Genomic DNA, 27,795 nt, shown 5'->3' on the forward strand with positions numbered 1-27,795 from the left:
TCAACAGAATTCAGAGGGGGGGGGGGCTGGATGATCTCTTGTGCCAACACAAGGGCTCTAAATTGATGGTGCATTTAATGCCACCCTACCAGCTCTGCCTGCACATCTCCTACATTTGCATGAAAAGATACTTCCATGTAATCTTTTCATAAGATACAGGGTTTAATTCTTTTCTCTTTACAATTCTCAGTGACAACATTACGTTAATAGCGAAAAAGCAAAGTCATCTGAGCTTGTTGGTCTTTTCCCACCCACTCAGATTACCGGGTTTTTTTTTCCACTTGTCAATCACCTGTGTTATTCTGTTCCTTCAGGCACATAGCAGAACTGATTTTCTACATGGAAGAGCTTAGAGCACACGTACGAAAATATGGCCCAGTGATGCAAAGATATTATGTTCAATATCTATCAGGTTTTGATGCAGTTGTTTTAAATGAACTTGTACAGGTGAGTGGTGAAGATTTTGCCATGAAATTTGATAAAATTTACAAGAGTTGGATTAAATACTGTTGTGTTTATTTTTTTGAAATTCCAAGTCAGTGTAAAAGCCTATGTTTCCTATAAAAAGATGCACTAGTGATAAAAAACATTTTTAAGATCTCCGTATTTTTACTTACAATCGATCACCTTTTTCCAGTGTCCACTAGATGGGGCTCAATGTTTGTCCTTCATCAAAGAGTCATTAAGATGTTCAGAAGGAAAAATAGTTACCGATCTGCTTATATTTTAAAACTATAAATGCATATAATAAAGTTGAAGGTTCTTGTAACAAGGAAAATACATATGAGGACATCACAGCAGAAGTGAAAACAGTAAAAGCAAACAACTAGTACCTGTCTTCCCTATTGTATTAGTGTACTTAGTAAGCTTTGGTTATTTGATTTATGAATTTAGCTGAGCTGTCAAGATGGGTAACAGAAATTGAACTGCAATCTATAGACAAAAAGTTAAAAGCATGCGTTGAAAAAGAACACTCATTTTAATTAAGAAAACCCTGGGGAAAAGAATCCATCCTGACTGCGCATCTAAACAGAGGAAATATGTTTCATGGAACTCTGAAGAAGCCTCCAACCCTTTAAGAGAACTATATAAGTCAACATTGGCCATCAGTGGCATTTTTAGAAGCCTTTTCTCCATGTTTCAATAGCTTCCAAAAAAAAGAGAGGGTCCTGCAGATAACCAGGTTATAACTATACAATGGAGATACAGATAGACAGACGATAGATAGATAGATAGATAGATAGATAGATAGATAGATAGATGATAGATAGATAGATAGATAGATAGATAGATAGATTGATAGATAGATAGATGATAGATAGATAGATAGATAGATAGATAGATAGATAGATAGATAGATAGATAGATAGATAGATGAAAGAAAGAAGAAGGAAGGAAGATCGATCAGTCATTTATGTGGCACTTTGAGACTCACAAGGAAGTTCTCTTCCATGAATTAAGCTTCCACATATTTCAGCTCTATCTAGCATGGTTGACAAGTTGTCTAAAACATTTGATAGTAACTATTAGGTTAGCTATCCCTGAATGCCAGAATTTGACTTTTAAAAGTTCTCAACTTATTGGAAAATTTAAAAAAAAAACTATATGCAAAAAAAGTTCTCAACGATCTTTAATTAAAATATCTAGTTTTCCTGCTTTCATCAATAACCTCTTGGGCTTATATTATATAGATATTGGGGTGGGGGAGTGTTAACATATAGTTAATTTTTGTTTGTAATTAAATTATTTTAGCCTGATAGCCATGAAAGAATATTAAGAACAGTTTTCAGATTAAATTTTACTGTTTGATTTTATTTTCTTAATAACTGTCTATAAAATTATGTACTCTCCTTATTACTCATCCTCTTTTATACATAGATTGCATGCATCAGATTTTTTATATACTGTCAACACCACTTAGAATACACACACACACATATGGCAAGGAATGCAAGTAATGGGGAAGGAAAACTTGGGGGGGGGGTGTAATATGAACAACCACCTTCCTACATCAGTATAAAGCAACTAAACAATCCCAGGAAAAAAAGTTGCTTTAAACAATTACAGACACTTGTTAAATCCACACTTACATAGGTTACAAAGCATCTTTTTATAATTAATATATAAAGAAAGAGTGTGTGAGAGAGTGTTTGTGTGTACATGTAAGAATTTCCTTTTGTGGTAACTTGCAGTTAGTGACTGATTACCGAATTAACTAATGCTCTAACTTGTTCCCTTTATACATTTAGAATCTTTCAGTGTGCCCTGAAGATGAATCCATCATTATGTCCTCTTTTGTAAACACTATGACCTCCTTGAGTGTGAAACAAGGTAAGTGTGTGTGTGAGAGAGAGAGGGAGGGAGGGAGGGAGGGAGAATGAAATTAAAGGGTTTTGAAGGAGTATGTTTTAGGTGAGTTCCATAATCTTCATTCCTCATTAAAAGCTACCCTTACAGTAGGGAGTGGCAGAAGAGTAGAAATCTTGTGAGATATCCACATCTTGCAAGATCTTAATATTTACAAATGACATTGTGGGGTTGCAACCTTTAGTATATCTAATCTTTTTATTTATTCAGGGGCATCTATAACAGTGAAAGTATTCTTGCTTGAAAGTGCTGATTCCTGCCTTCTATCATTCTGAACAGTGTTGCACATACAAATATATAGAGAACATCTGTTTCATGCAGCTGTTTTAACCGAGTAATTAGGTGTCTTTGAACAATTTTGAACTATAAGTGTATTTGAACAATTCTCTCCCCCCACCCAACACATTTTGCATAGGATTAAAAATAATCAGCAAAAATTCTGATATTAAATGCAACATTTTAAGATTGTGCATTAATAGTGTGTTACAGAGTTGATTTTTCATTTCCTTCTATGCTGCAGTTGAAGATGGAGAGGTATTTGACTTCAGAGGAATGAGGCTTGATTGGTTTAGATTACAGGTAAGAATTATCTTCTTATATTCTAAAGTATTTTGCTTGCTTTCTGCTCTAGATTCTAGATCACTTTCAACTAAGTTAATAATTTTTAAGTATTTGATTTCATATTTTTAGATCTATATTTCCTGAGCATAAGTGAATTTACTGAATAATAATAATAAATGAACAAATGATTAAAGCTGCCATCTTGCTCTGCTAGCAGAAAGTATATTTGCTATATGTTCTCGTGCATGGATGGTAAATGGAATAATTTGCATATGGCCATCTGTGTTTGGTTATTTGGAACAAAATAATATCCAAATTAACATTAACAGGCCTAGATATAGATTTTTTACAATAGAACTGATAATTCCTAAATAGAGATGTTTTTAGAAGTTGTCTACTTTATTGTTTCATATAATCATAAATATTCATAATGTGAGGATAAAACATACTATACCATTCATATGGTTAGAGAACAAAATATAAAAATCTAAGATTGCCTACATGGACACTGCCTGGTGATAGGAAGGGTAGTTTCTCAAAGATTCCATTGATTTTGAGTTGTTAATTTTTAAGTATATTCCTTTTTTTTAAAAAAAACTATAATACAACATACAACGTTGATCTGATTCAACCAATTATACCTCGGTTTAAAGGTGAAATATGCCCAGATTTTAATGGACATTTGTATACTTTGTTCCATGTCTTTTATGGTGAAACAAATCTATGTGTCCTTGATTAATTAATCATCTCCCATCTCATAATCATAGGATATGTTTTATATTACAATAACTCATGCCTTTAAAACAAAAAGGCCTTTTGTTAATCTTAGGCAATAATTTGTTGCTGACAAGCAAGCAAATGTTATTTTTCTCTATCTCTGTTGCAGTCTTCCTATATTTATAGCTGTTAGATGGCATTACATTGATTTGTGCTGGCATAACTTCCTATATGATTTCATTCATTCTTATTGTACATGTTGGAAAGAGCTCATGGCAGTCCAATATCCTGCACGGGCTTTAAAAGCAATGTTCAAATTAGGTTGTTTTTTTAAAAAAAAAAGAAAAGAAAAAGCTGCTTCGGTGTCAGGAAGTAGGATGCTGTTAAATCAAACACTGATTCTGTGTGAGAGTTTCAGTGAAAATACAAGCTATTCTGGCAAGGCCTTATAGAAACTGGTCAATTGACAGAACTGCTTCCAATTTGTGATTGCTTCTTCTAGCTGTATCTGGGCAGAAGAAGCATTTGTTTGGATAAGTATATGAACCATTTATTTATGTTCACGTAAAGAGGCAAGCTAGTGTCACTTGTCTAACCATCTACAAATCACTATGTCAATCTTTGGAGTATTGAATATGTGAGCCGTGATGGCACAGTGGTTAGAATGCAGTACTGTAGGAGTTCAATTCTGAGTGGCTCAAAGTTGAGTCAGCCTTCCATCCTTCAAGGTGGGTAAAATGAGGACCCAGATTGTTGGGGGCAATATGCTGACTCTGTAAACCTCTTAGAGAGGGCTGTAAAGCCCTATGGAGTGGTATATAAGTCTATGTGCTATTTCTATTTTTGGCATTATATTTTCTAGAAGCTCTAAAATGCATAGTCATCTTAATCTGGAGAACAAGCCTTTTCATAAAATAAACATAATTACTCACTTAGACGTGGCCCTTGTTTAAAGCAAAAGGATGGGGTAACACCAGGGTATTTGAAGAAATGTAAAATAAAGTGTTACAAATAGAGATCTGTAATAACAGTTGTATAGCCAAATCACTTTAGAGAGGTTTTGTGGCTTGTTCTTGATGAATTTATTGCACGTACCCCAAGTGTATCCTTGTAGAAAGATCCCATTGTTAAACCCAAATCAGTTTTTCTTGTAAGTTGCTTTTGAGATAATGTGTAAGTCTGGTTTTCCTCAGTTGTTCAAAGAACAAGATTTAGAAGAACATACTAGTCTTTTTATATAACGTTGGATATCTTTTTCAAATACTGCAGGAGAATATGCTTAAAAATTGAATTCTGCATTTGGACTTAAGTTTTTGGCTGTAAACAAACCTAGATTTTTTTAACGTACTGTTTTAAGTAACATTTATTTAATTGCTAATTGGCACATTACTATTTTGATCTGATTTGTCTTTCATCCCACTCAGCTTTATAAAAATATTGAAGCAATAAATGCTTAATAAGGAAAATAAGTAGCTTCCATAATTCTGGATTGAGGTGATAAATAAAAGTAACAGCAAAAATAGTCTTCCTAGGTTCTCAAATGACTCTTATCAATTTACTTATTTATAATTACCATTGGAAAAAATAGATTGTTTATGCACACAACGTTGTTAAGGAGCATTTTGAAATTTTCCAAATGGTGATTGATTAAGGTGACCTGTCCCAAGTTAAGGAAAATATAAGAAAAACATAATTTGTTTTATTTTTCATTCAGTTTTATTACATAAATACTACCACATAAATGGTGACAGATTCTCTCAGAGGAATAGATCTTAGCCTGGGATTCCTCTTTTGTTTATTTTTCTTGTGTTGTTTTATATTTACAGGCTTATACTAGTGTGTCCAAGGCTTCACTTAGTCTTGCTGACCACAGAGAACTTGGAAAGATGATGAATACAATAATTTTCCACACAAAAATGGTAGACTCTTTGGTTGAAATGTTGGTTGAAACATCAGATCTTTCTATATTTTGGTACGTCAAATTTCATTTACTTCTGAACTTTTAATATTTGTCTAAAGAAAAAGTACAAATTATGAAATACTGTAAAATGTCTGCTGTTAACATGGTTAGATTGCATTCTTGCTACTAAATTGCAATTTGTTCTTGTGTAGGACCCACTTAATTCAATAGAACAATTTTGAATAGATGTTACAGAATGCACGTATTAGTACATATTATGAGCTACTTTGATTCAGAGATTGGAAACCATTTAAATCTGGATTTTAGTCCTTTGATACTGATAAAAGAGTAGGAATACAGCTACTGGTTTTATTAAATTGTATCAGTTTAATCTGATACAATCTGATTCACCTAGCCCCTTGATGGCGAACCTATGGCACGTGTGCCAGAGGTGGCATGCAGAGCCCTCTCTGGGCACATGCGTCATCACCAGCTGCTCATCTGGTTTCTGGCGCACTGGTCTTCGTGAGCCCCAGAGCGCTGAAAAACAGCCGAAACCCAGGCTGTTTTTAGGACTGTTTTGGGGGCATGCGCGTGCCGGCCACCTGGTCCCAGCATGCACAGACTCGCTGGCCGGCGTGCATGCCAGAAACCCAAAGACCAGCTGGCCGGCACATGCATGTACACATGTTCCGGTTTGGGCACTCGGTGCTGAAAAGGTTCGCCTCACTGAACTAGCCTCTCTGCCATGCTATTGCTTATATACTTGTTGATAGTAGCATACCTGAGGTGGGAAGAAATATATCTTGTGTGAAGGCCATAAGGGGGATATTACCAAAGACAAGGCTAGCAATGGGTGTAGAGTTGGATCATTGCTGCCAGCCATGCCATTCATCTGTTTGACAATTGGTGGCGGAATGCAGCAACGAAAAGGAGTGTGTGTGTGCCATCCAATCAGTTTTGACTCCTGGAAACTGCCCTTTGCAGTTTTCTTGGCAGCATTTTTTAAAAGTGGATGTGTTATAGGGCTGAGTGAGAGTGACAGACCTAAGGTCTTCCAGCTGACTTTGTGCCTAAGCCAGGAATAACACTCAAGTGTCCCCATTTCTAGACTGGTGCCTTATAACCACTATACCAAGCAGGCAACAAGACACAGATATACCCTTTTTCATTATTTTGCTTTTATGTTTCATAATCAAAATCCATTTAGAAACATTCCTCTGCAGTTGACACTGGGGTGAATTTTTAAAAGATTGTTCTGCTCTTTTTCTTCTTTCAAAGAGAACCATGATGACTTATTTATTTCAGAAACATTTGAACTGGAGATTGATTCTGTTGCAATTTATTATTGCCCTAAATATACTTATTCCTCTAATTTTAATAGGATAGGAAAGGATAGAATAGAATAGAACAACAGAGTTGGAAGGGATCTTGAAGGTCTTCTAGGCCAACCCCCTGCTTAGAATAATTTGTGAAGCTCTCATGTTATATCATATTTCAGTCTTTAGATAAATAGAATATAGGATATTATTTCTGGTATTTTAAATGTATACACTTTGTAGCATGTTTTATACTGTTTATTGATATAAAACACTTTTTTACAAGTAAAATGAAAATGAATCATAATTCTGAACAGTTTTTACAGTCGTGCTTTTGAGAAGATGTTTCAGCAGTGCTTGGAATTGCCCTCCCAGTCCAGATATTCAATTGCATTTCCGCTGCTTTGCACTCACTTTATGAGCTGTACCCATGAACTGTGCCCAGAAGAGGTAATACTGTGACTTAAAGTATCCCTTGCATAAGTAGAAAGAGAAGCTGGAGGATCATACTGTTTTTATGTATATGAAGGCAAGACTAGATTAGGGTATCTGCTTCATCAGCCACAATGAATCTGGGTGAACGCAGTTCAAAATTTTGTCTGTGGTATTAGAAATTCCTCCATTCTTGACAAATAAAAAAACAGAGAGGGATGGTTATGAATTCATTCATACACACATATAGATAAATACATTAAAATTTAAATCAGTGTTCAAATGTGCCAACTAGTTTATTAAAACATTTACATCTCTATAAGTGACCCTTTGGACAGCGGAAACTTAAAATACATGGAACATAACCTGATACATGATACAAAGACGGGTTCAGGTAGAAAGACGTGGTTCCTATCAGATCAACCTGACAGTCTTCTTGTGGCAATGTTGAAGAAAGGGGGGAAAATTGGTTTAGAGGTAATATGTCAGAAAGTAAGGAATGCATTTCTGCCTCGTCCCCAACTCAGCAAGATTTCAAGAGACAGATAATTCTTAGCTGATTAGTTTCATTCCTTCTAAGTTAAGGATTTTTAAAAATGTGTGGTATAAAATTATTCATATTGGTTCACATCAGTGGTGGGATCCTCCCAGTTTGGTGATCACGCGATTTGCGGGTGCATGTGCAGTTTGAAGAAATCTTCACTTCCGGGTTTCTTCGAAGAAGTAACACAGCTGATCCATGCAGCAATTTGCTCTGCTGCGCGAATCAGCTGAGAAGATAACGGTAGGAAATTAGCGCGGGCGGGTGGGCCCATCAGATCATCCCAGCTGATCATCGGAGCTACCAGTTTGCCTGAACCGGTCCAAACCGGTAGAATCCCATCTCTGGTTCACATATTTCTGGGGTGGAAAGAGATTAGCTAGGTATAGTAAGAATGCATGTCATCTCTTCAATGTTAATACTTTTGAAGGGAGGTCTAGCCATGTGTACTCAATATATTTGTTTATTCGTTAGATTTATATCCTGTTGCTCAGTGTGTATAAGCAAATACTTTAGTGTAGTGACTAAACTATAAAGAATAAGACTATTTGCTGTGATGTTAGTTCAAATAAATTTTAAAAGCTATTTTCAATGAGGATTAATGATCTCCTAATTTTAAAAGAATAGAAAAATTGAGAATTGATTTATCTATCTTGATAGAGACACCACATTGGTGATCGCAGTCTCTCCTTGTGTAACATGTTTTTGGATGAAATGGCTAAACAGGCTCGGAATCTTATCACAGATATTTGTACAGAGCAATGTACCCTAAGTGACCAGGTAAGAATTAAATCTTGTTATTTTGTGCTGTAACTAAATGAAATTCGGTACTATGCAATAATTATACATTCTTTGTTTATCCCTGCCTGTAACCTTTGTCTTCCATAGTTTACCTTGTCCCCCACTCACATTGAAAAGACCTTTGGGCACAAACCTGTTTTTTTCCTCCACTCTATGTGAAATGTCACCTATATAAAATGAAAAATATATAAAGTAAGAAAAAAACTTGAATATTTGTGAGATCATCTCCAATTTCGGAGTATAAGATGCACTCCCCCCCCCCCCAAAAAAAAAGAGGGTGAAAATTTGGGTGCGTCTTATACACCGAATGTAAGCAAAAATGCAACACACAGAGGAGGTGATGGTCTGTGGCAATCCCTGCAGCCTGGGACAGCTGATTGGGGGTATTCCAGGAGGCCGATCTACCCGCCAATCAGCTGCTTATGCTGAATCAGGCTGCAATAATGTGCAGAAGCTGACTTAGCTGTTCGCTATTTGCTGCAGGGATGTATCAGAGTTTGCAGCAGCAATCACATTCAGAAAGCACACACAAGTACCTGATTCAGTAGGAGTCAATAACTTCTCTTTATATATAATATAACACATTAAGTAAATATTCAATATCAAAAGCAGATTTTCTAATGTGGTAGTTCAGCAGAGGAGAGAAGTTTCAGTTTTAGTTTCAGATATCAGCACAGCATGCAGTTTAGTAGAGAACAAGCTACGTCCTGGCTCCTTGCTGTCTCCTTCCTTGTTGCTCATACAGCAAATACTGTTTGTTTCCAAACAGCTCTCAACTCTCTCACACACTGACAGGACGCTAGCCAGTTGAATACCATGGATGCTGGTAGGGAGAGGCAGAATTTTTTTCTCTTATTTTCCTCCCCAAAAACTAAGATGTGTCTTATACTTTAGAGCATCTTATACTCCGAAAAATACGGTAACTGCCCATCGGATAAGATCTGAAACCTTAGTTCTGATGTGAGCCAGGATGATAAACCTCCTGGAATAATAAAGGGTGCATGCCTACTCCCCAGTTTAATGTGTTTTACTATATGATATTTGAGTTTATCATGTTCCATATTGTAACATTTTCACCCTTGTTAACTGCTCAAAGTCGACTTGGCTAAAGTGGGGGAGACATAAAATTGGATGGATAGATGGGCAGACAATCCCAGCAATTTATGTATAGTTACATAATATAATATTTAAATTCCTAATGAAGTCTTTTTCATAATAACCCAGTCTATTTCAAACAGAAACCAGCATAGCCTTTCATAATTGGAATAAACAGAAATTAGAATAAAATCATTTTTCAATTTTAAATGTTGTCATTACTGCATTGCAAGTGGGTAAAATCCTGAAAATGGGACAGTCTTACTCAAATCCTCAAAGGCAAAATGATACTGAAGATCCAAAGTGCAGTATTGCAAATGAAATTAGGTTTTTTTTTTAAAATTGTAACCTGTTTTGAATTTTTTTTCCTCTCCTTTTTTAAGTTACTGCCAAAACATTGTGCCAAAACCATTAGCCAAGCAGTGAACAAAAAGTCAAAGAAACAGACGGGTAAGAAAGGAGAACCAGAAAGAGAAAAACCAGGAGTAGAAAGCATGAGAAAAAATAGGCTGGTAGTGACCAAGTGAGTAATTCTGAGATTATTTATATTTAAGTAGATATTTGCCTTAACTTTTCTTCTGTCTTTTATATACACACATAAATATCGTGCTCTTCCCTTTCGGGCTAAGTAGTGCTGTGCAAAAGGCAAAAAAGGAGGGAGGAATAGTTAAACTACTTAAAAGCACAAGATAAGAGAAAGGAGAGGAAATACAGCTAAATATATTTTGCAATCGTACCATTCACTATACCTCCCCATAGCTTTCTATCCTTGAAGCCATCCTTGTTTCTACCACATCACATATGATTTTATTCCCTATTCACTCCTTCCTTTTTGAGAATATACGGTAATCAACTCCATCAACCCCACCTTTCTTAGAGGAGAGGTAAGAATAGCCCATCCACTTTCTTTTGAATCAGGCACTATCCTTTTATATATGACCAAACCATCACAGCATTGCTCTTTTTTTTTTCACTGATCATGTACATTTATATTCAGTCTATAATCATTTATCACTTACCTTGGTGTTTAATAACTTAATTTGATAGTTTAATTTTCAGGCCCATGCTTTAATTTACACCATATACTTACTGCCTGCCATTCTCTGCATCATTCGGGACTCTATTTTGTTTTACAAAAGCATGTGGACATTCATGATGCCAACCAACATAATCTATAACATCATCATAAACACCTTCGCAAATATATTTAAAAACCAGGGAACATTTCACATCTTTGTCTTTCTCCCCCGTTTTGTGTTGAATCATTTGCTAAACATTCCACTCTCTTGCATGTTCTTCTGTCATATACTAGTGTTACGACATTAATTAGCCAATTTTCAATTGCATATTTGCAGAAAATATTCCAGAATTCAGTTCTATTCACTTTATTAAATGTTTTCTCTGAATCAACAAAGGAAATGCTTCTCATATTTACCTCAATTACTGCTACAGAGCACTAATTGGTCTGCGTGCTCCCCACTCAGTTAAACTTAACAGGATGTTCCAAATTTAGTTTGTCACCTCTGAGACCTTATCATTGAGAATCCTGCTTAAAAACCTTCCTTGGCATACAGCAGTGGCCTCCAACCTTTCCAGTTCAGTGGACTGGCGCGAGGGGGGAAGAGAGGACGGTTTTGTGTGCATGCCTGTGTGCCACTTTCAAAAATGTAGCTTCACACATGTTCGCGCACATACACCCACTACCTCCACTGCCCGGTTTCTAATGGGCCTAATGGGTTGGAGGCCCCTGGCATACAGTACAGATCAAGGAAATAGTAATAGCATTCTACAATCTGTGTAAGAATCACTGTGCTTCATGTCCTCACATTCTGATGAGACATAAGCAACAATATCTTGGTCTGCCATGTCTTCTGTTTTAGTATTAAATTTTTACCTTGGATGCAGTGGAGACTTCTACTTTCATCAGATGATGGCTGAGAAAGGACAAGATCAGCCCATGTGGTTGATCTCCTTCCACCTCTTTTGAGAAGAACAATCATAACACTGTTCTTCTCAACTCCACTATATTGGAGCCATGCAAGGCAAATTGGAATGCAAACCACATTTGCCAAGGATACTCAAATTTGCTTATGGTGAATTCATGTATGTTTGAGGGCTACTCTAACCAATACTGGATCTGCACAACAAACACCTGTTTCTGTATTTTAACCTTCTTCCCATTCAACACAAGATAGAACAAACCAATTGTATCTCTTTTATCCCTGTGCTATTTGTCTTAATATAAAAATATCTTTTTCCTTCTGTTCAGTTACATCTGATTCTTTCAGACTGCCTGGAAAAGTCCCTGCCTTTTTCTTGGCAAGCTTTTTTAGAGATACTTTGCCTCCTTGCTAAAGCTGAGAGAAAGGGACTGGTTGAAGATCACTCCGCTGGTTTTGTGCCTAAGGCAAGACTGGGGCTCATAGTTTCCCTGTTTCTAGCCTGATGCCTTAACCACTCTGAAAGAATTATATAATTGCGTTCTAATAGCATATATGTCCTCCCTCTTATTTATATCTTTTTCTTCAGATTGGGATTTATGTAGATTTACATTTAGATTTATGTAGTTTTATCTTACAGTATGTGACTTGTATATTTTTTTTCTTTTCACCTACTCAAGCCTGGACAAATTGCACACAGCACTTTCTGAACTCTGCTTTTCTATCAATTACGTTCCAAACATGATCGTATGGGAACACACCTTTACCCCAAGGGAGTATTTAACATCTCACTTGGAAATTCGTTTTACCAAGTAAGTCCGATCAACTGTTTTAAATCTTTACCTTTGGCTGTCATGAACAATACTACTTTGAAATCTTCTGTGTGTATATTGCATTAGGTCCTGGGTATCAAACTCGTGGCCCATGAACTGGATGTCTTACTCACTGGACCCTCCCACCCCCGGTTTAGCGAAGGGGGAAAAAGTCATGTGACAACAATGTGTCACCACGAGTTTGACACCCCTGCTTTATAAAGTTGACACACACCTTTATAGTTGTGCGACTGCTTACTTTCAGTCATGAACTATATTGTGCTTTGTCTTTTGTCACTTTATAGGGATTATAGTATTACCAAGGTTATGAGCATAGCAATCAGGTATTCATGACAAACACCTTAAGTTTAGATAGTGGGATATGCCTGTCCCTAATATCAAAACAATCTTAGAAAGATCCTAGTTGGTTGACATTTTGCAATAAGCACCTCTATTGTTTTTACAAACACAAGAGTCTGTTGCTTTTGATTAATCCTACCAGTTCAGTTATGTCAGGTAGATCAAAGCATGCGTCAACATCTCTGTATGGAAACTTGTAGCCTGTTAAACATTTTAATTCCAATCATAGGCGAAGCAATCAGTGTCATTAGAAACCCATGAGGTTTGGTTGTTTTCTTGCAGACATTTCATTATCCCAACTAGTATCATCATCAGTGCTAGTAAGGAGTGTGGTTTGCGCTCAGTTTATATTCTATAAACCTATAAATATAAACTGAGGGCAAAGCCCACTTCTTAATAGCACTGATGATGTTACTACAGGGCGGGGCATAACCTTTTCCTAGGGGGTCACAGCAAGATCGACAGCAGTTTACAACTTCCGCGACACCTCATTTTAAAGCCCATAAAAAACTGAATTGAATGAGCTATTAAATGTTAAATTTGCTTTAAGAATGGCTGGAAAATTCGATTCGGAAGAACAAAGGATCATTGACAGAATAAAATGCATTGCCTTTCGAGAGGCTCGCGATGCTGGAGCCAGATCTCAATTCGCCAGATCTCAATCCGGCAGAGAACATTGGGGCCATAATTAAGGATGAAGTGGAAGCTCTGATGATTCAGGAGCAAGGTCAAAATCGATATTCGGTTGAAACTTTGAGAATGAATTTGGAAACTGTGTTGAAAAATCTGGAAAATCGAACGGAACTGTTTGAAGATTTGTTGTGTTCTTATCCACCTCGTTTGAATGCTGTTCGAAGGGCTAATGGTGGTCATACTGACTATTAAATCGTGTCAATAAACTCAGTTTTTGATGGGCTTTCGAATGGTGTATGAATTATTTGTGTTGTTATTACAAGTGTTGCTGTGACCCCCTAGGAAAAGGTTATGCCCCACCCTGTAGTTTGGATAATGAAACTTCTGCAAGAAAACTTCTGCAGGAAAACAATCAAGCTCAGAGAGCATCAAGAACCCCTCATTTCAACTCTGAGCTAAGTACCAATCCTTTATTGGTACTAGAAAAGCAGGAAAACATCAGAAGATATGAAAAACTGTGTGTTATAGTCGTTTAAAGCCAGGTTTTGCTTTTCTGAAGACTTTTCGTTTACATTATTATTTGGCACCTGCATGACACTAATGTGATAATAACTTCTTTCATTTTTACAAAGGTCAATTGTTGGGATGACAATGTATAATCAGGCAACACAAGAAATTGCAAAACCTTCAGAATTGTTAACGAGTGTCAGAGCTTATATGACAGTGCTCCAGTCAATAGAAAATTATGTACAGATTGACATCACAAGAGTGTTTAATAATGTCCTTCTTCAGCAAACCCAGCATTTAGATAGCCACGGGGAGCCAACCATCACCAGTCTATACACAAATTGGTAAGAATTTGAATGACTGTTTTCCCTGTTACGTTTTGTAAGAGACGGACTTTCAGACCTAAAAAAAATGATTGAGAATGAGTGCCCAAGTGAAAGAGAACAGTGTGCCCTGCTTCATTATGCAGCTTGAAACTGAATATCTCAAGAGACCTTATTTTTTTTAAAAAAAAAAAAAGCTTCCAAGTTTAAAACTTTGAAACTTTAAAAACATTGCAATTAATACTTCTTTTAAAAACCTGGGTTTTAGTATCAGTATAACTATATGAACTACATTACCATGGAATAAAAAAACTATGTGATTTGAAAGAATACATTAAAAAGAAACTGTATAGTGAGAAAAAAAAACGGAAAGGAAAAAACCTGCTCTCAAAAGGGAAAAAAAAAACATTAAGCATCCCTCAAACACATTGTACCAGGAAGGGGAAGCTTTTAAAATAACTATAAAAACCTCACCTACCTGAATTACATCTAGTCCTAAATTAATATTTCTTTTTTAAAAAGTGGAAAGAAGAAAACTTCTTGTCTTCAGTGTCCACGTTAAGATTCAGTTTTTAACTGAATTAAACCCAAATAGTATCCGGTTTTGCTTCTGATTTGGTTCAAAGCAAATTCAAAGACAGAGTTGCCAGATTTTATCAAACCAATATATATCCCAAAGGACCCAAGTATTATTTTAGGAATACATAATTACCTTTTCTTTCCAAAAGTATATCCTAAGAGCTTCATAAATTAAAAGATTTACATTTTTAGAGACAGTATAATAAAATTAATATTTTTTAACTCCGACTGCTTTCCAAGTAAAACATAGTTCACAATAGCAATAACTCCTAACCGATATAGAATGACAAGTGTATACTCATAACATCTATGTAGAAAGCATTAAGATAATCTTTTAAAATTATTTCCGTAGTGATCCAGTAGATTCTAAATTCTTTTTTTACAAAAAGATAATATTTTTACAGAAACAGATAATATTCCTTGAAGTCTGACAGCCTAGGTTACCCCAATTATGTGTTCCAAATCTCTTGTATAGTGGCCAAAGTTTTTTTTAAAGTAATAAATTGACAATTTAGCCTCATTCAAACCTTCAGAGGCTGTACTAGGGATATTAATTAGTATATCAGCTTACTGAATTTCACAAAGTGAAGTTTTTTTAGTTTCCAATTAAGGAAATTGCAAATTGTTTTTAACTGAATATTACATGTTCTGAAGATGGGCATTTAATACATCCAGTTGTTTTATGTATATTAGCAAGGACAAAACTTCATATAGATCTTGTCAGAGTTGATATGCTGTGAATTCTACTGTGAACATACATTTCCTTTTGTTAAGGTATCTGGAAACTTTGCTACGGCAAGTCAGTAATGGACATATAGCTTATTTCCCTGCGATGAAGGCATTTGTCAACTTGCCTACCGAAAATGAGCTGACATTTAATGCAGAAGAATATTCAGACATCTCAGGTAGGTTTTCTGTAAATGTTTGTAACATTGTTTGAAAATATTGGAAGTTTTTCCGTCAGGTAATTCTGTCAAGTAACACCCTTAAATATAAATACTACATTGGGAGGTCAGAGAGCAAAGCTGAATTGTTGAATGCAGAGAGGAATAAAGAGAATTCAGCTCACGCAGTGAGGCTTCCCTCTAAGGTCTTCAAAAGTTGCACCTTTGACACATGTGATGGTTCAAAGGGAGCTAAGGAGTGGAGATGGCGTAAGAAGCAACAGTTGAGAGTAGGTTTGTTTTTATAGTGAGGAGTGTTTCTATTTGTTTATATCCCACTCTTATTATTTTTAAAATAACTCAAGGCAATGAATACATCCAACACACTTTCCTCCTCCGATTTTCCCCACAACAAGAGGAACCTTGTGAGATGGGTTGGGCTGAGAGAGAGAGACTGGTCTTAAGGGTCATTTAGTTGGCTTTCATGCCTAAGGAGAGACTAGAACTCATGATCTCTCAGTTTCTAACCTGGTGTCCTAACCACTAGATCATACTGGCTAGTTTCACAATCCATTTACCTGCTTTGTTTTTATACTGCAGCAAATAGATTGCAAATTATTTTCTATTGTGGGTGCTTGAAATGGTGTACATATCTAAGATGCTTACAGAACAGATTAGTAATATATACTGCATGCATTATATTGAGGCACTAGCTGGATACCTGTGCTTCATGACGAAACTATATGATCGGGTAGCGCAGGAGAAATCCGGTTCAATCCGTTGGCTCACTGGTGGTCGGTGATTGAAGCACATAAGGGGATATTGAAATACATAAGGGTATATCGCTCCCGCCGCCTTGAGTCCGGAAGCAGTTGCATAGGTGGAAGGCGTAGACATTGTTGTGAGGTACCTACATTTAGTACCGTAAGGTACCACAGACTGCTCCTGAATGAAGGAGTGGAACATCTGCAAGTTTGAACTGAGGTAATGGAATATGAGGCAACTGGCAGTTGGAACAGAGTTCTTTTCAGGTGGGAGTAGAACTGCTTAGCATCAGAGTGTGTTAACTACTGTATAAAAATACTAATGATCTGATGGTCATTTCGAAAAATCCTTTCTTAGCGAGCACCTAGATGCCAAGAGGAACATACATGTCAAATTTCAAGTTTGTAGGCTTTAGGGTTCTGAAGATTTCATGATGAGTGAGTGGTATTTGGCATGTGTGTGTGTGTGTGTGTGTGTGTGTGTGTGTGTGTGTATAAATAATATTATATTAAAACAAATGAATGTGATTTTTCTTCCTTAGAAATGAGAGCCCTATCAGAACTCCTTGGTCCATATGGTATGAAGTTCTTAAGTGAAAGTCTTATGTGGCATATTTCCTCACAGGTTGCTGAACTCAAGGTAGCTTTTCAACAATCTTGCATGGATACTGTTTTTATAATTTAACAGTCACATTTGTGTTGAAATAAGTAAGGTATCCCTCAAATGATTTAAATTAGTACCATCTTTTGTCCTTATTCATCAGGATTTTCCCCTGCATTTCATCTGAATGGCAAACTTGCTTCAATTTAGGAAAATGTTTTGTAGTTTTGTAATTTTTGTAGTTTCTTAAAGTGCACAAACTTGTTGGTTTAACCATCAGTTATACTCAAACAGCATATCTCCGTAGATCATAAATGCCTGGGATTGGCTGGACAGCTCTTTTACATCTGATTACATATAACTTTCCCTTTTTTAGATGCCATATGCCCTATTTATCTATTTAAACAATTTGTATTAGCACCTACCTCATGGTGATGACTCTGGGCACACAGCAAGTAATAAAGTCAACACAGCATAATGCAACAAATAGAAACTTAAAAAATAATGTGTAATGATCAGACCTAAAATTTGAATATCAGTCCATAGACATCAAACCACAAATCCACCAACAGAACTGGTTTAACTTCTTGGTTTAGTGCCTAGGAGAACATCCTGGCCCTTATGAAAATCCAGAAAGGTCAGGGCCCAGCTGGTCTGAGGTGATTCTGTTCCACAGGGCAGATACCATGGAACCCTACCATGAAACCCTACAAAATCATATTTCTTTATGGACAAGACCTGGTGCATGTCAGTGCTATTTGTTCTGATGGGGTGAACACAAAAACTGCAAGTATCCTGAACCCATTGAGGGTTTTATAGTGATTTACCAGCAGATTGCATTATATCCAAAAACCCACTGCAACAGTGCAGCAATAAAACAAGAGTGTCGCGGGCATAACATAATGTGCCCCAAATTGTCTGCACCACGTCTTTCTGGGCCAGCTCTGCATTAACAAATGCCCCCCTTGATACTTTGAAGCACAACTTCTTGCCTTGGCTGCTTATGGAAGTTAAAATCCGAAATGTGACTGGTTTAAAGTTGTCTATCCCTAATTTAAGGAAATCCAGTAATGATTCAGGAAACTTCATTCTTGAGATGTAGTATCGTGCAGAGTGATATGGTATGTAGCCTTAGAGCTATAGCTTTCATTCTTTGAATGCAAATTATATATCTTATAAATTAGTCTAAAAAGTTTACTATAAAAATCCTGCCAAAATAGAAGAAGGAATGATACAAGGGAATGTTTTGAAGCTCTAGCCAGACCAAACTCAGAAAATGTAAGTTGCTTTTCCATGAGGAAAACCTATAAAAAGTGATGTTGATGTGGACCAATGATGTACTGTATTGGATATTGTGTTCTGCTGTGGTTATGCTTTCGATTTTCTTTGCACATTATGCAGAGAATGTTATTTATAATTTGCTTTATTTTGCTTTGCTCTCTATTCTGCATTTCTGTGCTTTTTGCTCTGCTCCGCTCTATTTTCTTTTTAGGCCACCTTAGCCCAGATTGAGGAATGCAATCCAGTTATTCCAAACCAGCTTTGGCCAATTTTGTGAGATGATTAGAACAATAAATGCTTTATGAAGCAGACAGAGCTTTTATTATTACACTCGAAGCTTTCTGTTTGCTGTGTATTTAGGCTAAAATAGTGTAACGACATAGTTCTTCTGGTCAGATAGTAGGAAGATCTGGATTTCATGAGCTGTTTCCTGCTTGCCTCACTGAAATGTTCTAAAGCATGCACTTATTACTATACTCAGATCTGTGCCTGACCTGAGATCTTGCTTCGTCTTAGAAACTTGTGGTTGAGAATGTTGAAGTCCTAACACAAATGAGGACCAGTTTTGATAAACCAGATCAGATGGCAGCTCTCTTCAAAAGATTGTCATGTAAGTATTCTAATCAATAAAAGATGTAAATATTCATATTTGTAAAAGTAATGGATAATAAAAGTTTCGCAGTCACAAAAAAATAAATAGCCAAAATAGGCCAACACTTTCAAATAAAAACTTAAAATGAACAAGCTACACTCATTAAAAATAATAGGACTTTCATTAACGAATTGCTTAAATTTATGAACAGTCATATATGGCTGATACAGCAACCTATTTAATTCGTGAGCTGAATGAAACTCACAAATAAAACTGTATAAAGACAAATATTTTAAAAGCTTAACAGAATTTTAAGATGACATCAAAGTGGATTCTGAACAAGCTTCTGAAAAAAGAGCATTCATTTTTTTTCATTCTTTCCCTTTCATTCAGTCTTAGATCTAATTTGCATTTCACAGACTTAACTTAATCATCCTAGTTTGTTACCTTTCATTCAGAATTCAGAGCCAGAGACTGGTGGGGGCTAGGTTTGAGAAAGCTGCAGTATGAGCTGAAGTAATTAGGCCATTGTTTTGCTAAATGATATGGGATTACTTTTATTTTCTGCAACCCAGAGTTTTAAACAGAATATAGGGGCTACTCCACTGTTTGCGCTCTACCCTTGATCATCTTAGCTAATTAAATCCAGCTGGATATGTATTTATTAATCAATTCATTCATCAGTTTCTATAGCCTCCAACTCAACCAGATGACTGGGCAGCTTACAATTCTAAAATTTTAAATAATTTTAAAAAATTTAAACAATAAAAGCATCCACAAAAGCAGTAAAATACAGGCAGCAGCCGTGATGATTAATCAACGAATGGTAAAGCCAAGTAACGAAGCTCTTAACACATTCAGAGCCCCAGGCCCAGGTCTATAACCAAGTTCTTAAAGTTTTGCAAAAAGCCAACTGGATTGGGGCAAATGGAAATGGTCATCTCGAGAGCCTGCAGACTTTTTTTCTTTCCAGAAGAAGAAAAAGGAAGTGGCATGCCTTCTTCTCAAATTTCCTTGCCTAGGGTTTTGGATTACTACTGTTTAGTAGCAATTATTTTCCTGTTGGATGAGATGGTAGAATGGAGGTTGGTCTTCCACTTTGATATGGTTAAGTGAAATATATTTTCTGTGGTAGATTTGTACCTGATACAGGCCTGGTTTCAGTTCTGAAACTGCATTGGTAGATGATCCTTATTAGAAGAGAATGCAGCCCTGTTGATTTTCTGTCTTGATTTTTTTTTAAAAAAAATCCGTTTATTACATTAATTTCCTAGAACTGCTTGTTATGTAGAATTTGGTGTCACTCTGATAATGATGAAACTGTACTATTGAGCCTGGTTTGTTTGGTCTAGTTGTGAGGTATTGCAGGGATCTATGTTGTCCTCTGTGTTCTGTAACATCCATGTGAAAGGCTGGATGAAATCCATGTGAAGATTTGAAGCCAGGGACAATCAGTATGCAGGTGATATGCAGGGCCTCGCCAGTGTGTAGACAATATTAACTTATGAGCAGTGGTACACAGGAACTACTAACAAGATAGACATCTTCTAGAAGCAGGTATTTATAGGTAGGTATTTATAGAAATAGTATTGTTCTCCCAAAGTCCAAATGTCTGCATTGGCTATCAGCTCTAAATGGTTTTCTAGCCATCACCATTTCCTTATGAGGATATGAATAAATAATTCTTGCATTTGTGCTGTAGACCACTTTTGAAAATAATTTGGAGGCTTTCACCTGTGAGAAATGGTGCTTCTTGGTCACTGAAAGACATGCAAAGGCAGAGCTATACTTCACTCTGAAGTATATACTTTAGTTATACTTCACATCTTTTCTGCAAAATTCACCTATTCCTTTTTCACTTTCACACTTGCTCAAGGTAGTAATGTTAGGTAAGGCTCAAATGACCTTGAGCATAAATCGATGTCGGATCAAGCCAGTGCTTGAGATATTTAGAGGGAATCTTGCTCGCGGCCAGTTTACAAGCAACCTTTGGGAACTGTACCTTGAATGAAGTTCTCCGTTGTAGTTCTCCCTGTATGGGACTGTATCTTGATTGTCCCTTTTTCTAGTTGATTTCCATTGATAGCTTAAGGCAGGGGTCTTCCTCCAGAAATTCTGATTATGGCGGGAGATTTTGGGCCGGGAGGGTGTGTCCATGAGTTTTTAAAATGCAAATATTTTCCTCCTGGTTCATGCTCCACCTCCCACAGCAGTGGTCCTCCAACACCACCACCCCAGATCCGTAGACCAGCACCGAGCTGTGGCATGCCAGCAACCAGACCAGAAAATAAATGAAGCCCCATCCACGTGATGCAGGCAGCATGCAAAACCACGCTTTCTTTGGGCCACGGAAAAACCTTTATCCACAGAACCCTGGTGCCCAAAAGATTGGGGGAACGCTGTCCTACAGAACTTAACACGGACAAAAAAATGCTGTTTATGAGCATAACTTAATGAAATATTGCCATTCTGTTTCACACTTTACATTTTTTTCCAGCTGTTGATAGTGTTTTGAAGAGGATGACTATTATTGGTGTTATTTTATCATTCCGATCACTTGCACAAGAAGCGCTTAGGGATGTAAGTACTGTGTGGTGCATTGTAACTCTACTGTAAAACATTCAATTACCTTAATGTAAATTGAGCAAACTATATTACAAAAGTAAATGTAATTAAGTGCTAATAACTGTAAATGAGGTAAATAAGGTCTCAGTAGCCTTCACTTAGCTGACATGCATAAATTGAGGGTGGCATGGGATAACTATATGCAGAAATCATAAAATGCTGAAAAAAGGGAGAGAATATATAAGAAATAAATTATTTTTCTGTGTTCCCTTATTCTAGGTTTTATCCTATCACATTCCTTTCCTTGTGAGTTCAATTGAAGACTTTAAGGACCACATTCCAAGAGAGACCGATATGAAGGTAAGGATTTTCTCCTGAGAGTAGTGGATGCTTTAATTCCAATAAAGGATATATATCAAATCATAAAAGCAATACACCACGGTAGCTGTGGACTGTCTGTGTGGTTTTGAATAACATGATGAAAAGAATCATAGTATTGTGATTTTGTGATCATTTACAATTCCAGGTTTTGTCATCTTCAACACATGTAATGAAGAACTATTTATATTAATCAAAAATATTAAGTGATGTCTTGGGAAAGATTGGGGATAAATTGTCATCAGTGGGGAGAATAGAATAGTGAAGGGGAAGAGAGTGAAAGACTAAGCTAAGATTGATTAGAAAAGAGGAAAGAGAATAATCATTTATTGTTACTTTTACATTTAGCAAGAATTTCTAATTTATAGTTGTTGAAATATTCCTTAAACAAATGGATATTTTAAAATAATTTTGGTCTGAGGAGTTCTAAGACACAGATGCAAGCAAGTATAGGATGGGAAGAATCTACCTTAATAGTCACTGGTAGCTGGTTTTTCTGACAAGCACTGGGGTAGAATTGTTCTCTATCATGGAGGCTCTAAATATGTAACTAGTAGCATAACAGAGGAAGAATTTGAAAGGCGTTTTATTTATTTATTTAATAAACATACATTGATGCATGATTCATACACAGGCAGCGAATTTTGAAATGTTCTTTTTAAGATAAGGAGCATTCATCCTCTAAAATGATAGCCTTTTGCTTTGAAATAAAATCAGATTTGATTGACAGGAGACATGTAGAATCAAATTCTTCTATGTGAGACAAGAAGCATTAACAACACAAGATGCTGAAGTTACTTAGATTCTCAGTTAGTGCATCTCGAGAGCAGTTTTCAAATCAGGTGGCGCAGTGGTTAGGGTGCAGTACTGCAGGCCACTTCAGCTGGCTGTTATCTGCAGTTCAGCGGTTCTAATCTCACCAGCTCAAGGTTGACTCAGCCTTCCATCCTTCCGAGGTGGGTGAAATGAGGACCCGGATTGTTGTTGGGGGCGATATGCTGACTCTGTAAACCGCTTAGAGAGGGCTGAAAGCCCTATGAAGCGGTATATAAGTTTAACTGCTATTGCTATTGCTATTTTAGTTTTTCCACTTTTCCATAATTATGCTTTTAATCTAATGAAATTTCATATGGTGTAGTGACATATTTCATTCTACAGTGGTGTTTTGTTTTTCAGGTTGCAATGAATGTATATGAGCTCTCATCAGCTGCAGGACTCCCATGTGAAATAGATCCTGCCCTGGTTGTAGCTCTTTCTTCTCAAAAATCAGGCAAGATTATAAATCACATGGATAGTGAGTGTTGTGTGACATTTCTGCATTCAGCCATTTACTGTTGTGAAATCAACTGTTGTTGATTTTATCTCCCTTTATTTTAGAGCACACAAAGGTGTTTTTTTTCCCTTTTCAATCAACATTCTATTTACAGGATAAAATATTTCAAGATTATTGCTATTATTTGTATGCTTTATTTGTGTAAAAAAAATTGAAGTAATGAAAAACTGACATAAAGATATTCCCACCTGAATGCATGTAGCTGGAGGAGGTGACTAAATGCTTGGTCTTGATTTAAGTTTCACAAATGAAGGCAAGTATATGTGCCCCAGGATAATGTTGCAGGATCCAATCTGGTTCAGTTACTGGGACCAGAGATTTAGTCTTCTGAGCTTTCGGTCTCGTACTGAAGCCCATTCTCAGGGAACTTCTCCCTAGCAGAGTGTGTGCTTTGGACTATTCTGTGTGTGGTAATTTATATGGCACCTGGTTGTGTGTGACTTTTTAGTTTTTGATTGGGGTGTTGATGGTTGGCTATTAAAGTCGTTAGCTGTTGTTTCCAAGTTGATTTAAGTTTACTTATCTTGGCACGTATCTAGGATACAAAATGTCATGTGGTTTCATTTGAACCAATTTGAAATGATTATGGGTCCTTAAAAACATTTTACATGTAACTTATCCTAAGTTTCAAATTCTCAATAACTTCATCTCTTCTTTTAATGAACTATATATGGTATATACTTCGCTGGTCTCCGCTCTAGCATCCTTTTTTAAAATTATTAATGTCACGGCAATTCTTTTTTCTTTGGGTTTTTTTTTCTTGAACTTTCTTTTTGGTGATTAAACTAGGGTGTGTTTCTTTCTGGAACCTCCTCCCCCCCCCCAATAAATTATTGTTTTAATTTGAATTCATTTTCAGAAAATATTAGTCCAGAGGAGGAATATAAAATTGCTTGCCTTCTGATGGTCTTTGTGGCAGTCTCCTTACCAACTTTGGCTAGTAATGTGATGTCTCAATACAGTCCTGCCATTGAAGGTAATATTTGTGGGAATTCATGGAGAGAATCTGTTAACTATTCAGTTGAAACGATTGATTTCAATTTATGGTCTTGGTGGTCACATTTTGGTGTGGAATAACAAGTCATTTTAACCTCACAATGGTGCTTTTCAAAAAGTAAATCTCTTACTTCAATCTACTTGGTTTTTAGAGATTAGTGATTAGAAAATATTAAGCTGTAGTGCAGCGTCCCCCAACCTCTGGGCCCCAGGGACCATTTCTCTGGAGCAAGATTTTTCCACAGACTGGAGGGGGTGTGGTTTCGTGTGCTATCTGCATCCTGTGGGTGGGGTTTCATTTGTTTGCGCTGCCCAGTTTCTGGCATGCTGGTCCATGGACCGGGGTGGTGGTGGCTGGGGACCCCTGCAGCAGAGGAAGTATTTCTAAGGTGAAAAACAGTAATGAGCATTATGTGGAAGAGTATTAAAATGTGTGTGTGTGTGTGTGTGTGTGTGTGTGTGTGTGTGTGTGTGTATGAAAAAAAATGAATGAAATAATACAAATGTCTTCTTGTCTAGGCCACTGTAACAATATCCATTGCCTGGCAAAAGCAATCAATCAGATTGCTGCAGCCTTATTTACCATTCACAAGGGAAGCATTGAAGATCGTCTCAAAGAATTTTTGGCTGTATGTACAATTATTATTATTTTTTTCCAAAATAACCTGCTCCAGAAATTAATCTGTATTTTGCAAAGTTTGCAACTATACTGGGATTAATTTACAATGTTTGTTATCAACCCTGATAATATTGGAGGGGGGATGTTGCACATAATAATAGTTGCTATAGTGAATGTTCATGTTTTGCTTCGCTTACTATATTTCATTTGAATTAATCTATTCCGGGGATCCGAGCACTCAAATGAAACAATGCAATTAGTGTTTCAATTAGTCCCGTTCATTTCTTTATTACTCATTACTCTATATTCCCCATGTTTGCTACATTCTTTAGCATTGCAAATTACCATTAGTCTAACATAGTATTTGTATCAGACATTGCTGAATGAAATAGTGTGCCTTAAAAATACTGTAATTCATTTTGTTTAAGTTTAATCAAGTTACATGTGATTATAATTTATCACTTATTATATGATCATGATTTATCACTTGTTGTTTATATGTACACGGAGAGTGTATGCACAAATTCCTTGTGTGTGTCCAATCACACTTGACCAATAAAGAATTCTAATTCTAATCTGTGCATTCTTACAGCTTGCCTCCTCCAGTCTACTAAAAATTGGCCAGGAGACAGACAAAACCACTACAAGGAACAGAGAATCTGTTTATTTACTTCTTGACATGGTAGGCTTTAATCCTAACTATTGTTCCTTTAAGCTGTTTTGCAAGTTAAGCAGAGAGATATTGTTGTGGAGCGCAGAAAAATAATTGCTCAACAAGTTCAACTTATTAAAACAATTTCTACTCCAGCCCTCTTCCTCCTACTTTTGTCTCAAATTGGGCATATACTGGCTGCAGATTTTGTGAATGTTATGTTAGTTCAGTACAGCTGGAGCCCACAATATTATATACTAGTGATGGCTAACCTTTTATGTCACTGTCTACTGGAAATGGCACACAGAACGATCAAATCTGGAGCGTGCAGGCTTGCTAGTCTTTGTGCACACGGGAGCATCAAATCCCGGAAGAACAGCATTCCAGCATGCATCTGCGCATCAAATCTTGGTGCATGCAAGAGCATCAAATCCTGGAAGAGCAGCATTCCAGCACCCAAACTTCTGGTTTCCGGCGCAGGTGCGGGCCCTACAAACAGCTGGCCATCGCGCATGTGCATGACGGAAACCTGGACGTTCGGGTGCTGGTATACGCATGCGCGCAGGAACATTGCTCTTCCAGGTTTTGCCACTCCCATGCGGCTGAAGACCAACTGGCCAGTGTGCATGTGTGCACAGGAATGTGGAAGAGGAGCCAGCGAGGCCAGGCATCCCGGGCTAAATTGCTCTGCATGCCACTTCCAGTACATGTGCCAGAGGTTCGCCAACACAGTTATATACTGTCTTTGCTTTCTCTTCTGTGTTGTCTCTCACTCCAGCAGTTTCCCATTTAAATTTTCTCAGCAGTACATAGACCATTATCAAGTGCATTTCTGAAAGTAACTTTATTATTGTGATGTCGTGGTCACTCGGAAAATATAAGAAGAAAAGTAGTAGGTTTAACCATTGCGATTCTTTCCTATTGGTCAAAGTCTGCTAGCAATGTGACGTGATTTCTGCATCTAACTTGTTTGGTTCATCTCACAGAAGTGCACAGAATCATCATGAATATTTTCGGCATTCAGCCCAATGAATGAGAGCAATTTATAATGCATTCAGAAGGAGCAGGCTAATTAACTATTTGGTTTACAGCCTTTACAGACTGGGAGCTAGCTAGTTTGAATTGTCAAGAGATTGTTCCAAAAATGCAATTTCTATTGATGCCTTAGTTGAACTGTGTGTGTGTGTTGGTGTGTGCAGACCTGTAGGGATGTCCATAAATATAGGAAGATAATTTTTTTCCAGCATCCTGAATTCTACTCTTTGTCCAGATATTCTGACTGATTTCTTCTTTTATCTTAGATTGTGCAGGAGTCTCCCTTCCTGACTATGGATCTTCTGGAGTCCTGCTTTCCATACGTCTTGCTACGGAATGCATACCATGCTGTGTACAAGCAAAGTGTCACATCCTCTGCCTGAATATCTACTTATCTGGAGATCAATTAAGCACGTCTATCTGTTGCCTCAGTTTTACTTGTAAACTGTGGAGCTGTTTTTACTTTATGGCCTGGCAGAGTTTTGTGGATTCTAAACTTTTTCCCAATGCAGTTGTATTTCTGACCAGTGGTTTCTTAATATGGTTGTATTACAATATAAGCTTGGCTGATTTTAGGTTGCACATTTGCTGAAATTATTCCTCTTTTTTTTTCTTCTTTTTTGAGTCTCAAATTCTGTTCAAAAGAGAAATGCTGAAGTTATGGGTTTTTTCATATTTGATCATGCAGAAATCATAATGGCTTGTTTATCTCCATGAAGAACTCTATTTAGTGATTATTTTAGTGTTCCTAGTTTTCATCTGTGTGTAAATTATTTCATACAGGGAGAATTTACAACCTGTACCTATTGTTCTTATCAGAAATAAGATCTGGATGTGCATTTCTGTGAACTACAACATTTTTACTTTATTTTTTGAAACACTCACTCAGATTAATGACAGATGCTATCTAATATTTTAAAAAGAAGTTATAGGATTGCTTATCCTTAAACAATCTTCTCCATACAATCTGAAATGAGAAAAAGTGATTTTGTTTGTACAAAGCCTACATAGTGAAATTTTTTAAGACTAATGTCCATGGTGCCCCATTGGCATTAACACTACATTGTAACCTCCTGTATAATAAACATTCTTATGCATTTATCAAATGTTGATAAAATGTTAGCCCTTAACCACTTTTTATATGTTTTAAATTTTTGAAATTCAAGTGTATCTTCCATTACATACAATAAACACTACACTGAAATGTG

At 36.6% G+C, this 27,795-nt stretch overlaps 1 protein-coding gene across 4 annotated transcripts in view; it reads left to right on the plus strand.

Moving 5' to 3' along the window:
* Nucleotides 1-27,795, plus strand: part of NCKAP1 (NCK associated protein 1) — a 73,428-nt gene extending 45,633 nt beyond the window's left edge. For 3 of the 4 annotated variants that reach the window (XM_032238350.1, XM_032238358.1, XM_032238372.1), the window contains 19 exons: nt 315-447; nt 2,250-2,331; nt 2,888-2,946; nt 5,472-5,617; nt 7,182-7,314; nt 8,498-8,617; nt 10,117-10,256; nt 12,354-12,485; nt 14,111-14,329; nt 15,662-15,792; nt 17,078-17,175; nt 18,934-19,027; nt 21,507-21,589; nt 21,854-21,934; nt 23,129-23,246; nt 24,145-24,261; nt 24,801-24,910; nt 25,493-25,582; nt 26,854-27,795. In XM_032238350.1, coding sequence (XP_032094241.1) covers nt 315-447; nt 2,250-2,331; nt 2,888-2,946; nt 5,472-5,617; nt 7,182-7,314; nt 8,498-8,617; nt 10,117-10,256; nt 12,354-12,485; nt 14,111-14,329; nt 15,662-15,792; nt 17,078-17,175; nt 18,934-19,027; nt 21,507-21,589; nt 21,854-21,934; nt 23,129-23,246; nt 24,145-24,261; nt 24,801-24,910; nt 25,493-25,582; nt 26,854-26,970 — 2,203 coding nt within the window. In that variant the 3' untranslated portion in view covers nt 26,971-27,795. The remainder of the gene's footprint in view (nt 1-314; nt 448-2,249; nt 2,332-2,887; nt 2,947-5,471; nt 5,618-7,181; nt 7,315-8,497; nt 8,618-10,116; nt 10,257-12,353; nt 12,486-14,110; nt 14,330-15,661; nt 15,793-17,077; nt 17,176-18,933; nt 19,028-21,506; nt 21,590-21,853; nt 21,935-23,128; nt 23,247-24,144; nt 24,262-24,800; nt 24,911-25,492; nt 25,583-26,853) is intronic. The other variant, XM_032238365.1, reaches the window with a different exon arrangement.

Source organism: Thamnophis elegans, chromosome 1, assembly GCF_009769535.1.
Source record: "Thamnophis elegans isolate rThaEle1 chromosome 1, rThaEle1.pri, whole genome shotgun sequence".
In the NCBI taxonomy this organism is placed as follows: Eukaryota; Metazoa; Chordata; class Lepidosauria; order Squamata; family Colubridae; genus Thamnophis; species Thamnophis elegans.